General features: G+C 37.6%; 1 protein-coding gene across 1 annotated transcript in view; it reads right to left on the reverse strand.

The window, feature by feature from the left end:
* Positions 1–13381, reverse strand: part of Osbp (oxysterol binding protein) — a 38940-nt gene extending 25559 nt beyond the window's left edge. The window contains exons 1-4 of the mRNA XM_074092370.1: positions 13031–13381; positions 8844–9032; positions 6885–7158; positions 2075–2237 (exon numbers count right to left, since the gene is read on the reverse strand). Coding sequence (XP_073948471.1) covers positions 2075–2237; positions 6885–7158; positions 8844–9032; positions 13031–13173 — 769 coding nt within the window. The 5' untranslated portion in view covers positions 13174–13381. The remainder of the gene's footprint in view (positions 1–2074; positions 2238–6884; positions 7159–8843; positions 9033–13030) is intronic.
* Positions 13382–13685: the final 304 nt, after the last annotated feature.

A 13685-nucleotide genomic window follows, 5' to 3' on the forward strand; every position in this document is an offset into this window, starting at 1 on the left:
AAATTGTCCTATTAATTAGGACAGAAAAGCCATATTATAAATGAGAAGAAGTAGGTAAACAAGCAAAATTGACAAACATCTACCTCTCGTTATAATTTGTATTTGTCACGTATAACTGACCAAACCAGATATCCTGATCCTAATTTCTTATCAAAATTCAAAATTCCGTGATATTTTTTTAATTGAATTTCGCTCCTCACTTTGTCATAGCCACACACAATCGTCTGTATTTAAAAAAAAAATAATGTTTCACAATCAAATGTTTATTAATTCCGTTTCCCCGTTTGGCTAAATGCGCCAAGAGCGCGAAGCTATACAAAAAATGGGTTTTTGTTTTTAAAGCTGCAAACACACCGGTCCAACGAAAGTTAACGAAAGGGTTTTTTTGGTCCTGTCTGGACGGCTTAGCGAACGGCTTAGCCGTCCAGACAGAGGGGCTACTACGAAAATCGAAGTTCGTATCCCCCTCGCGTATTTAATGGCATAAGCGTCAGCGGGACGCCAATATACGAAGTTCGAGATTTGCACTTCGGGCCAGGATCAACGAAACCCACTCGTTGGCTTTCGTTGGGCCGGTGTGTATGCAGATTGAGGTGAACCATATGTATTTGGAAAAAACATTTATGATCATACGACTTACGACCCTTACAACTACGACTATTATAATATAATACCATAAGAAGGGGAACCATCTGAAGTTTTGGTGAAGGTTTATGAGAAAGAGATGGCGTATCTATTTTTATATGGATTTTATTTTTACTTTTGCTAGAACGTATTGTGTCAAATTGAAGAGCTTCATGAGTTGGTTGTATAAATAAATGCTTCCTCCATCCATATAGGGTTGCCACGTTTGACCTTTGGTCACGCACGGTGTACGAAAGGAGGACTTACAGTATGGAGAACAGTAAGGGAGGACATGTCGTCTTTTTAGGTAATATCTAGCAACCCTACCTCCATATTTGAATTGTAAGGACATGCTCAGCAAAATAATTATCTCTCCATCACCAATCAATAATAATATTACAGGCAACACCAAAAAACTAGGTAGGTACTGAATCGTTCTTTCTGTAGCTGATCGAAAATAGTAGATTGTACAACAAGAGCATAGAACGAGCCATTTTACCCGAGACGTTCATATAGCTACGCGAGCTGGTACGGCGAGGGTGGATAGACAAGTCGAGGGGAAAATGGGTTTAATGCTCTCGAGTTTTACACTGCTTTTCACTTCGATGGCGAGGAAATGAAATAGCAACAGTGGAAACAAATTGTTCTCTTACTAGGTAACTTTTTTCATGCATTGCTATATAATTATTGTTTTTTAGTTTTATTGATTTATTTTGATTGATTTTTAGTTTAACATAAAATAAAAATTATTAAAAAATATATAGAAACCTGATTAACTTGGTCTTAGACGAAGATTTTGCTTTATGCACTAGAGCATAAAAAGTAATTTTATGTCGCCTAGATCCAGCATAAACACGAACTTTACGAGCATGAGAAGTGAACAATATTTTTAATATTTAGGACTAAATGGGTCACGACTTGAAATCGGAATCGCATTTAGTCTTCTATTCATTATAAGCAGAACAAATACACAATATAAATTTTAAATTCCTATCAATGTACATTTTCTACTGTGATTTCATTACAAACACTAGTCAAACCGCAACCGCAAAAATCTGTTTGCAACTAGATATTTTAATTGCCCTTGAGTTAATTAATAGCACCAATCTATTTAACAATCGACCGCGATTTTTAAAGATCCACAACAAATCCAAAACGGGACTGAACTGACGCGATCACACCAACCAGCCAGAGCCAGGTGAGTCAGCAGTCAGGTCTACAACGTCCAATGGAGATGTGGCCAAACACAAAGTTTGTACTGTACCTACACTGATAAAATAATCAACTCCTTAAAATCTGTAAATTGAACATTTGACGGAAAAAAGTTCTCGAATGGAGCTCACTGGATGACACAGCGCTGCTTAGGGTTAAGCTTTAAAATGATCAAGTCAATGTGTTACATATTAGCGTGCAATGCGGTAGAGGAAACTGACTGACAACGGGAACTGACCTGTGGTGCTGCGGGCGGTGACAGTCTTCTCTAGGTTGTCATGCTGTCGTGCCAGTTGTTCCACCACTTCCTGAAGCCGAGTCTTCTGGTCGCGTTCGTGCTGCAGTGCCCGAGACATGCGCGCGCTCGAAGCCGCCGCCGCGCTCATAAATTCCGAACACGCCTGGTAACATAACGGAAATTGTTACCCCTCTGGGGGTGAAGCACGTAGCACGCGCATCATTTTCTTGCGTTTCATTACCCCATTGCCTTCTTCACACCCGCACGCGATTCACGACGACCTACCTATAGGTACAAACCTGGCCTTGCGCTTACAAGCCTTTTGTCGCGGGAGTAAAACCGACAACAAACAGGAACGAGGCGTGAGTATGACGCGAAACCGAGAAGAATATAAATAATATTCGAATCTGGCCTTATACTTCTATCGTAAATTTAATATCGTGCCATGCTAATGGTACTTAATAGGAGATTAAGGGGCTGTTTCACCATCCATTGATTAGTGCTAAGAGGGATAGCTATAACACGGCCTTTAAATTTTAAATTTCCGAGTAGCCCTCCAAATCCACAATCTAAAGCCGGTTCTCCACTGATCGAGCCGCCTCGCGAGGCAAGCGCCTGAAGCATGATTTTGTTCGACACAAGGCTCAAAATCGCTCGCTCAGTGGAGATTGGGCTTCATGGATTGCGAGAGAATCGCGCGACGGTGTGGAGAGGCTATTACAGTGAGTCCTTATCTCGCTGACCCGGTATGAATAGGACGCACTGTGGGGAAGCGAGAAAACTGCGCGTGCTGTTGTTGTTGTTTAGTACGAGATAGTCGCAGTACCAGCGGTCGCGGTCTCTACCCCTAGTGTAAGTTTTCGGTTACAAAATACGTCTCGATCGAGTTCGCGTAAAATCTCAATTTATATGGAAACACGAACATCGCAAACGTTCCGCTAGAGGCGCTGTTCGTGTTTTCATACAAATTGAGATTTTAACGCGAACGCGATCGAGACGTATTTTGTAACCGAAAACTTACGCTAAGGGCACTCATCGACCTCCAACACGAACACGACCGACGGATGAACCTCATGGACGTTCTAAGCTGATGCGCTCGCAGGATAATTGAATAAGGAGGGTTCGAATGGGCCGTCCCCGTACAGTACATTTACTTATTTGACCGTAAAATTATCTAATCGAGTTCGGTGCAAGTAACAGTACTAGTAGATACAGTCTGCCCATAATGATCGGATCTGTCCCGCGCTGTCCCGAAAGCGATATAAAGGATTGATCTTACAGCAGTTTGATAAATTTACATTAAATTACGATTAAATCATATATTTTTAGTATTTAGTAAATATACTCACGGTTTTTCAAACACTTGCCAGATTTGTCATTTGATAAGACAAGAATTTTCCCACCATTTTGTAAAAATACCTGGCTGTATTCTATATTTCGACACACTGAACTAAAGAGCTCCAACAAGTTTCGCAAAAAGTTTTCACAATGACAACTGATAGACTCTGCTTTCGTACATCTACTGTACAACAATTAATATACTAACAGAAGTTATGAAGGGTCACGTTCTGTAATCTCGTAATAATATCTGAGTACAATCCGTGAGCTCTTAGAAAAACCTTCGGGTTTCGGGGGAAATTAGAAGGATTCGTGTAGTAGGAAATGACTGTCTTTTTGACTTAGTAGCAATCCATCACGCGGAGAGTGCACTCGTTGTGTTTTCATTGATTTATATAGAGCAGTTAAACCACCACTTACTTATTTATTTAGTTTATTTTTCGTAAATTGATTTCCATGGGGAGTCAACTTAAACAGGGTATTTCTGTAAATAGCCAATAACGAGAATTGGTTTATAATGTAGGTATATATTTTTTATTAAAAGAAGCTGAAAGTTTCAAGAAATGTGTTGATTCTAAATATTTTAATGAGGTTCAAGACCGAGTTATAGAAGCAACGAGGATTTCGAAAAGTACATTAAATGATATTTAACGAAGCAGACCAAAAAAATTAATTTGACATACCCAAGAGAACAGACACGGTATAACAGTGCCTCTAGTGTGGCGTTTTCACAAAACATTCGTTTACTATTCGAAGACGTAAATCGAGCGCTCGATCGTCGATACGTAGCCGCCACATGTCCACGGTGCGGCGTCGTCACCCGTTTTCGTTACGATACGCGGACGAAATAGTTTACGTATCAAACCTACACTCACAAAAGTTGTTGCACAAACTTTCCGCTAGAGGCGCTGTCCGTGTTTCCATACAAATTGAGATTTTAACGCGAAAGCGATCGAGACGTATTTTGTGAACGGGAAAATACACTAAGCACACAGCTCTATACATATACTTCCAAACAAAAGTAATGTGTGAAAGCGGGTTATTCTCTTTTTAAATAAGCGATGGGAGAATTCGAAAATGCTGATTTTGTTTTATTTGTATCTTGACAAAAAGTCGTATTGTATTAAAACTATAAAAAGATAAATAAGCGTCATATTATTTAAGTAAGGTTTGTACTGATGGTTATTCTTTACATAACTTTTTACGTTAACTTTGAAAAGTTTTGCAAGTTGATAACAGAACAGAACCGCATGTCACGATCGCTTGTCATCGTCAATACCCGAAGTATACTTCTAAAATCCGAAAGTTTTTTTAAGAGCTCACGGAGTGTATGTCTTTCCGACTGGTATTAAAATTAATACTACACGCTTAGTGTGTGGAAGAATTTAGCTTTATGTGTAGGTAAACATCTCTGCTTATCAGTGGTGGATTAAACCTGTCAGAGGCCCGGGGTGTATTTGTGTTTATTGTTTATTTAGTTAAAATCTTGCAAGTGAAATTTAAATTATATGTAACATAAACAATTAAATATGGAGGCGTTTGAGCACGTTGTTGGGAGGGCTCCCAGGACCAGAGGTCTAGGGCCAAAATTTCCGTTAGTATGGGATTGTAATCTCATGTAAAAAGGAAGATGGCGTTCACTTCGCCTTTGCAAGTGGTAGGACCTTGTGCAAGGTCCGCCCGGATTGCTACCACCATCTTGCTCGCCGTGTAATAGCAGTGCTTGCACTGTTGTGTTTCGGCCGGTGAAATTACTGGCACTTGAGGTATCCCATCTTAGACCTCTAGGTTGGCAACGCTGCAGGTGTCTATGGGCGGTGGTGATCTCTTACCATCAGCAGACCCACTTGCTCGTTTGCCATCCAGTAGAATAAAAAAAACCTGCATGACATGAATTTTAAGAATAACCCTTAGCTAAAGCATTTTGATAATTTATTGCTAAAGTCAATTCGCCGAGAGTTGATAAACTATAGGGTGGGCGTCTTGTTACCGCATGAATCGAGTTTCGTGGTACGTGGTTATACCAGGCATTGGCATTGGCATTCAGTTCTTGTCAAGCGGGCGAACAAGCGCACAAGGCAGCCGTATTGCCATGTTGTTCGGATTCGACTTTGAGGCTATGACGTATTAGTTGGTTGTTTGCTTATAGTTTTCTGTTTTATGCAGTTAATATAATAATATTGTTTAAAAATGTTGTTTTTATCGGTAAAATAACAACTTAGCGGGTCGCACTTATGTGGTTGAGTAAACATCGAACCAACTGAAGCGTGACCCACTGTACGTTTTTCACAGAAAAAGTTGACATTACATTGCATTACTCGACGAGGGAATTCATTTTGAAACTTACTGCGATAGTCAAAAGTCCAATGGTTCAATATGATAGTCAAAAGTCCAATGGTTCAATAGCCAAAGTCAAAATATCTTTATTCAATTTAGGCTATAACAAGCACTTATGAATGTCAAAAAAAAATCTACCACCGGTTCGGAAACACCTCTGTTGAGAAGAATCCGGCAAGAAACTCAACGAGGTCAAAATCTAAGAACTTAAAGTCACTAAACTCGGCCGTCTAGACAGAGCAACGGTGAGGGCGCCCCGTGCACTCCGACGTTCAGTGCGCGATGGTACTGGCTGCGAAGAGTGTCGCAATTTTTCGTGAATATAATTTAATAATTGTTCCGATACAGGAGTGGCCAATTTATTATAAATGCGTTGTACATGTGAAGTATACGGCTGTATGTCAACGTCGTACAGCCGTAATGATGGACAATTGAGATTTCATAAATTACGTAAAATAAAATCCCCCGGTCTGTCCGTTAAGTGTACGTAATTACTACCTATTAAAAAAAATGATCACGATGAACTTTTAGACAATAAAGGGGATGCTACGCGGTTGCCAACAAGCCTCCGACGGCGAGGCGCGGTGCGGGGCGGGGCGCGGCGCAGACTGAGCGGTTGCTGGCTATGCGGCATTTGTGGCCGCATTATCAAAAAGAAATAGAACGCCACCGCCGCGCGGCAATTCGCTTTTTAATTCCCGACAATCGCGACTCGGTATAAGTGTGAACTAAGGCATCGATATTAAGTAATAATATATCTACTTACAAACTAAACAAAATTACGACTTCATCGTATTACTTCTTTTATTCATCAAAAATCATCATCATCATTATTACGACTTCACAAAAAAATGTTTAGAACCCCTTCTTCTGTAACCTTCTAGAGTCCAATGTTATCCTGAATGGACTATAGGCAGTAATGAATGCAGGTACATAATTATACCCACATTAATTTATACATACCTTATTATAGGAACGTACTTCCATATTACTTTTTTGTGACAACCCTGATACATTTCCAGTGTCTAGCCGATTGTCGGCATTTCGCGCTCAGACAAAGAACATTAACCACTGTACATTTTCTTACACTGTGACGAGGTACAGTAATTTAAATGTTATCGAAAAATACACTTACATTCATCATGGCGTTGCAGGATATTCTGAACAGCGTAGCTCTTTCCGACACCTGCTTTGTGGTATCAGAGGGCGGTATCTCGAGGTCCACCAGCGACCTTTGCAAGGCTGCTCCGTGTCTTGCCACCAGCTCGGAACAGGTCCTGAGGTCGTGGAACCTGGCGGCGAGCTCCCGGGCGATGCCGCCCGCGTCCTCTCCTTCCCCTTCCCCGCCCCCCACCACGACCGCGCCGCTCGACATCTGGTCCTCATCGTCGTCTGATTCCTGGGCCCTACTGTGGGAGTATTGAGGTATATAAAAACAATAATGAAGTAAGTTGTAAGTAAAAGTAACCCCCTTGTACAGTCAAGTGTAAAAATATGCACTTATTCAAAGTTTTAAAAATAAGTACTTACCACAGATTCTTATTCCGAAGCAATAAGACTGTAGTAACATATTTTTGAGTGGTTCGAATAGATACTTATTTTTGCACTTGACTGTACTTGACTACAGTCAAATTAGATAAAGAAAGACCTAGTCTATAACATAGGTTCTTCAATTTATTTTGTCGACCACCCCTTTTCTTTTACTCTCGTAACGCCTCATATTTTTCTCTAAGCATTCTATTGCTACTGCCCCTGAAAGCCTTCAATGCCCCAATAATATTACCAACTCTGTGGCACATTAGGTATTGCCTTATCAGTCATGACACACCAGCACTATGTTTTCGCGATAGTTTCTTTACTATATGTACAGTCAAGTGCAAAAATATGTATCTATTCAAACCACTCAAAAATATGGTACCACAGCCTTATTACGTCGGAATAAGAGTCCGTGGTATGGTCAGCATCAAAAGTAGCTGGTTACTTTTTTACTCTGTCACATTAACACATTTGTCAATCTTGTATCAAGCTAAGTACATATGACAAAGTACAAAAGTAACCAGCTACTTTTGATGTACATACTTTTTTGATGGGTTAGATACGTCCATATTTTTGCACTCGACTGTACTGTCACCAGCACCAATACCTGATACAACAAAGCGTGCATAAATATCTGATACTATTCTATTTCTAGGGCCGGTAGGACGTGTCGGATATTTTTGCACACTGCTGTGGCAGATATTAATGCCGGTGACTGTACTTGCTACATATCTACTTTTTTTCCTAAAACACCAGTGACTATAACTACGACTAGGATTATGTTACGCAATACGTATAGTTTCTGTTTCTTCAACTATTAGTGCCTTGCAGCAGGACCACTCACTCACAGGTCTCTGACTCAATCGTATATGAAATTTTATGAAAATAGAATATCTCATAGTCAAAATACCACAATCCGGACTTATTATATTTACCTCGACGTTTCGACCACATTACAGTGGCCGTGGTCACGAGTAGACTGAAGTGTGGGGTGTCAAGTCTGCCTAGCAGCGCGAGTCCTTCGAACTACCCGCACTTGATCACAAATAGTATCTTATTATCCTGTGTTATGTTATTTTCATGTGTTTTAATGTACAATAAAGAGTTTTACAATACAATAGTACCGGCACTCGTATCATGTGGTATTTTGACTATGAGTGAAATATCTACTTTACACAGACGTATATCCCAAATAGTTATTCGAATTTCATAAAATTTCATATACGATTATGAGGTTAAGTCAGAGACCCATTGATTTCCAGACAAATGGTTAATTCCTTTATGATATCCAGACCAAAGGCGGATCCAATGGGGAGTGAGGGCCCTGGGCTGGATCCAGGACAACAGTAGGCAGATATTTTTCTAAACTCATTGATTTTAATCAAATTAGTATATTTCTGCAACAAAAGATAAAAATTATAACAAACTCAATTCTTCTCTTTTGTTGCAGAAATATACTATTTTTTTTAGAATCAACTAGAATTTAGCCAATTGACCCTTCCCCTGGTTATAAAACTTCGGCCTTGTACGGGAGCTGTGCTCAACAGTCAACACTAACATGGCTTTAGCCTTGGCCAGTTCGAGCGCGGTGACCCAGCTCTGGCGCTCCACTTCGTCGTGGGCGCGGATGTGGAAGGTCTGCGTGCCGCCATTGCTGATCACGAAGGTGCACGAGTCCGCCGTGTGGATGAGGGCGCCCAGGAGAGATATCGTGCCGCGGCACGTGTGTGCCATCTCGGCTTGGTTTCTGGAACAATTGTTTTACATATCTTTAATATAAATAAACATCAGACCCAAACTAAGCAAAGCTTGTAGAGTCAGTTTTAGACTACTAGATTTGTTTCTCGTTTTTAGTTTTTATTAAAAAAAAATTAAGTCAGATTTTTGCTTTTTTTATTCCATAACTTTTGATGTTTCTGCAAAAATGGTAGCTTCGGAATGGGGTAATTATTAGCTTTCCACAGTTCTGACGAATCTGATGATACCATCATATTTTGAAAATCGTCCAGCCATTGCGACTACAGAGAGGGCCAAAGTAATAAATATACACTCAAAAAAACAAGCCTCCTTTGGGCTGTCAGGTAAAAAAATATTTTTGATTAAATATCTATTATAATAAAAAATAAGTTTTATTAATACAACATGACATAATACAAATACTTTAAAAGCCACAAAAAAATCACATAAACAAAAACATAAAAGAAAACTACTACTACTAAACAACTAATTATTTGTATAAGTTATTATAATGAAATAACAATCTATTAAATTAATAGTACTGGGAAAATATGGCAAGTTTCGTTCATGGTCTATGGTTTTGTATGAATATTATTTTATTATTATAGCCTCTTTATTTCCATTTTGAATCACAGAACATAATCATCAGTGCATGCATTACATATTGAAGTTAATTATTATACCAATTATTACATATACATTTCAAAAATATATAACATTTCATTTCATAATAAATAGCATTTCAAATTCAACAATTATTTTATACAAATGATTTAAATTTTATAAAGTCAATACATAAATTTATTCAAAAAATGAATACACAAGGATGAAGGAGGAAGGAGGGGGAAGAGAGGGATGTTTTAGTTTAGTATCTTATTGGACTTATAGTGTAGCAGCCAAAAAAGAGACAAAGGGGTACAGTTTTTTTAATAAGTATGGAACTATTTCTAGATCTGAGTTAGAATTATGAAACTGTAACTGTAAGCCATAGTAAGTAATACCACCATTACACATGATTTGTATGTATGTATATAAACTCTTTATTTTATAAAAGAAAAGAAACAAAATACAATCTAAGTGTTATGTAGTGTTAACTATGCATATGTCTACAAATTATTTGATTGGGGGGTAAGGATCATAATAATTGTGTTTTTAATTTAGATTTATTAACACCGGGGTTTATTACACACAAACAAAATAATAGAAATTTTCATAGTTATGCTATGTATAAATAAGTTTGGTGATAAGTGGGGTCTAAAAATGATCTATGGATGGCTCCTAATTAGCTTTGCCTAAAGCTTTATAAATTTATGGCACATTAGAGCTTTTTCTATTATTCAAAGAACATACATTACAATACAAATTTGCATGTATTTTATTGACTTTGATATGCAACAAGAGATCTATTTCTAAATAACATTCTTTATCTATGTACCTATTTATGGATCACAACCTTGTTACATAAATTAAAGTTCACAGAAACATTTATTACAGACATGCAAGCAATGAGTCATACTGTTTGATCTTATGCTTGCCCTAGCGTAAACACAAATGATGATAAGGCGTTGATTAGTACAGTCGAGTTCATAATCTTCTGAGCAAAAATTTGATTAAAAACCGGCCAAGAGCGTGTCGGACACGCCCGAAATAGGGTTCTGTAGCCATTATGAAAAAATTAAGTAATATTTTTCTAAGGATTTCGTATTTTGCACGGAATATTCCAAGTTTAGGTATATTTTATACCTGAGGCTGCTATTTACTCTTAAACTACTAATGATTCTGAAGAAAACTCAACTGTTATAGTTTTCCTTGTAAGTTTGATATACTTACTACCTGAATTACTACCATCCACGTCTATGGGAGGTACTCAAAAAAAATTTTTTTATTGTACTATTCTGTCGGCATAGTTTACATATATATTCGTGCAAAATTACAGCTGTCTAGCATTGATAGTCCCTGGGCAAAGCCGCGGACGGACAGACAGACAGACAGACAGACATGGCGAAACTATAAGGGTTTTGTTTTTGCCATTTTGGCTACGAAATCCTAAAAATATCTGAACACAACTATTGTCAACAGCATAGAAGCGTTTTCTGATATTTTTGATCAAATTTTTGCTCACTAGTTTATGAATGTAAGTGTACAACAGTCTTGAGTTGATGAAAGTCTACAATCATTGTTACTAATATATTTTTTTAAATTTATGGAACTCAAAGCTGATGGAATGCTTGAAAGGGTGAATAAAAATGGTGTAAACAGAAGAATCATCAGTTAGAGTCTGGCTAATAAAAGATGAACCTGCAAAACTGGCAAATTCAAATTGCAGATGGTATCACCATAGAATAAGTAATAGTACAAGTACAGAACTGAAGTTTCTCTGCCATACAAAATTGACAATTAGAAAGAAAGAAAGAAAGAAACATTTATTTTGGCTCCATAAGTACCACCTAACACTGTTACTTGGTGACAAAACAGGATACCAAAAAGGGTCTCCAATCAGCATGTGTTGCCGCACATTATGTGCAGTAACACTGGTTTTTTGTGTAGCCCAATTAGGCATAACAATCTACTACTTTATGCTTCTCTGTCTATCACATGCCTATTGGAAAAAAAGTAATTATTAAAAAATTATATGTTGTACATAAAAAGGTAAAACAAATATTTTTGAGAAAAAGGTAATCTTAGGAACCACAATTGTATTGACCAGTTTTGAAAGGGATATTAGTATCAAAATATTTTGCCATGCCTACTAACCTACAAATTTGGTCACCACATCTAAACACTGTTTTTTCTGTTTGAACAAGGCTCCCTTCGCTGCTTGTTTTTGTTTGAATTTATTTATTATGGTTAAAATAATCTGGGGCACACCACTATTGATTGTTTCGCCCATGTTTCAGCAGTAAAATTCCAAAAAACTCTATTTTAACACACAAAGGTACTAAACTCAACAAATCACAGAATAGATAATAGTACAAGCTCAAGCATCTGTTTTCATATACTCTTTGGTCTGTTTACCATTCAAATGCCAATGCTAGCAATGCAATGTGCTAGTTCTAGTCTTAGTTTTAGGTGGTACTTATGGAGCCAAAATAAACCTTTCTTTCTTTCAAATAATAGCTGGGTTTTTTAGGCTTCCTCCAGAAGCTAGGCTGGCATGAATAGTGCCTACAGCCTAATCACGCAAAATAGGCGCACTAGACGTCGAGTTGCAGAAAACAGCCCGCTAATACCTATATAATAGCTGGGTTCAGCTTTCATTAGCCAAACTATATGTATGCGAAGAAACGAAGAACTGTAGACAACTTGAATAAAACTAGTCTCATGATAAAATGGTTTCAATTCAATTTCTTAAGTTAATTATGAAAGCCTTGTTTGGGTATCTTAGAAAAAATTGGCAATTTTAAACACACTTACACTCCTTCAGCATGCATCGTTAAGTACATCCTGTGCATTTAAAGTGAAATAAGTATTCAAACATCGCAAGTGCACTACATTGAGTACATATTATAAAATAAAATAGGCCTATACTAGATATCCATGTCTTAATTTTATTTGTCTATCATTATTATTTTCTAAAATATCTTGGCACAATCAAGAAACAAATTGTTATGCATAAAATATCCGCGGATTAATTCAATTGCCAAGTTGATACGCCGATTATCTGACCAATACATTTATAAATTACGAATAATATTTGCCAACAACCTCAGTGATGAATAGATGAAGTCTAATAAGAACAGCTGGCAGGACATTATCACTGCAATCAGCAGTAATACTGCATAATAGGGCCGTGTGATAATAGGTGCTTCGCGACTGTCAACTTTAAATGTATAATTTGGCTAAAAATAGGTAAAAACATCGGTGCGTCACGGAAAATGATCAGCAAAACTGAGAATTGCTACTGCGCACTGAATTATCGAGTTTTTCAAGGGCAAGTCACGCCATAAGCCTTTTATAATTTAACGTACTTAAAAGGGAAATAGCAAAGTAAAAGTTTTTAACGTTTACCTGTAGTACGATAACAATCCATTCGATAACACGAACCATCTTCGCTGATAACCTTTCAGGTAGTTTGTCCATTTGAACAACCACCCTTTCTTCTCAGGGTCGCCGGGAGTCGGCTGACCCTTAGGCACAATTGCGTCAGACATTTCCTTTATTTTATGACGATGGGGAAAACATTACAACAAAAATTATCCACCACCTAGGCCACGTCCACCATAATCAGTAAACGATTAACATTACGAACGTACAGATAGAAGTGTCAATATAAGTTTTAGCTAATTGGCATGAACTAAATATTAAAATCAAGGAAGATATCATGGAATAAGAATTCCTTGTAAGATAATCAGCAAGAAATACAAATGTATCTCTTTATAAAGTAGATTTTTTTTTCTGTTTGCTTACTTCCAAAATATACAGTAAGTAATTAGGGACTTAGTATTTGAACGCACCGCACCACAAATTTTCTATGGAAACGTTCTTTTTTTTATTTTGTTAAATGCACAGATGAATAAGTTGAATGCATCTTTTAGTAATGTTAACATGTATAAATAATTTAATTTACCCCACTTACCCTTAAAATATTAAGAATAAAGGCGGAAACATACTATTAAAACACGACGCCACGCCACGTATCCGACCGACGCATGTTTCTATCTGA

This window comes from Choristoneura fumiferana, chromosome 9 (assembly GCF_025370935.1).
Source record: "Choristoneura fumiferana chromosome 9, NRCan_CFum_1, whole genome shotgun sequence".
NCBI classification, from domain to species: domain Eukaryota; kingdom Metazoa; phylum Arthropoda; class Insecta; order Lepidoptera; family Tortricidae; genus Choristoneura; species Choristoneura fumiferana.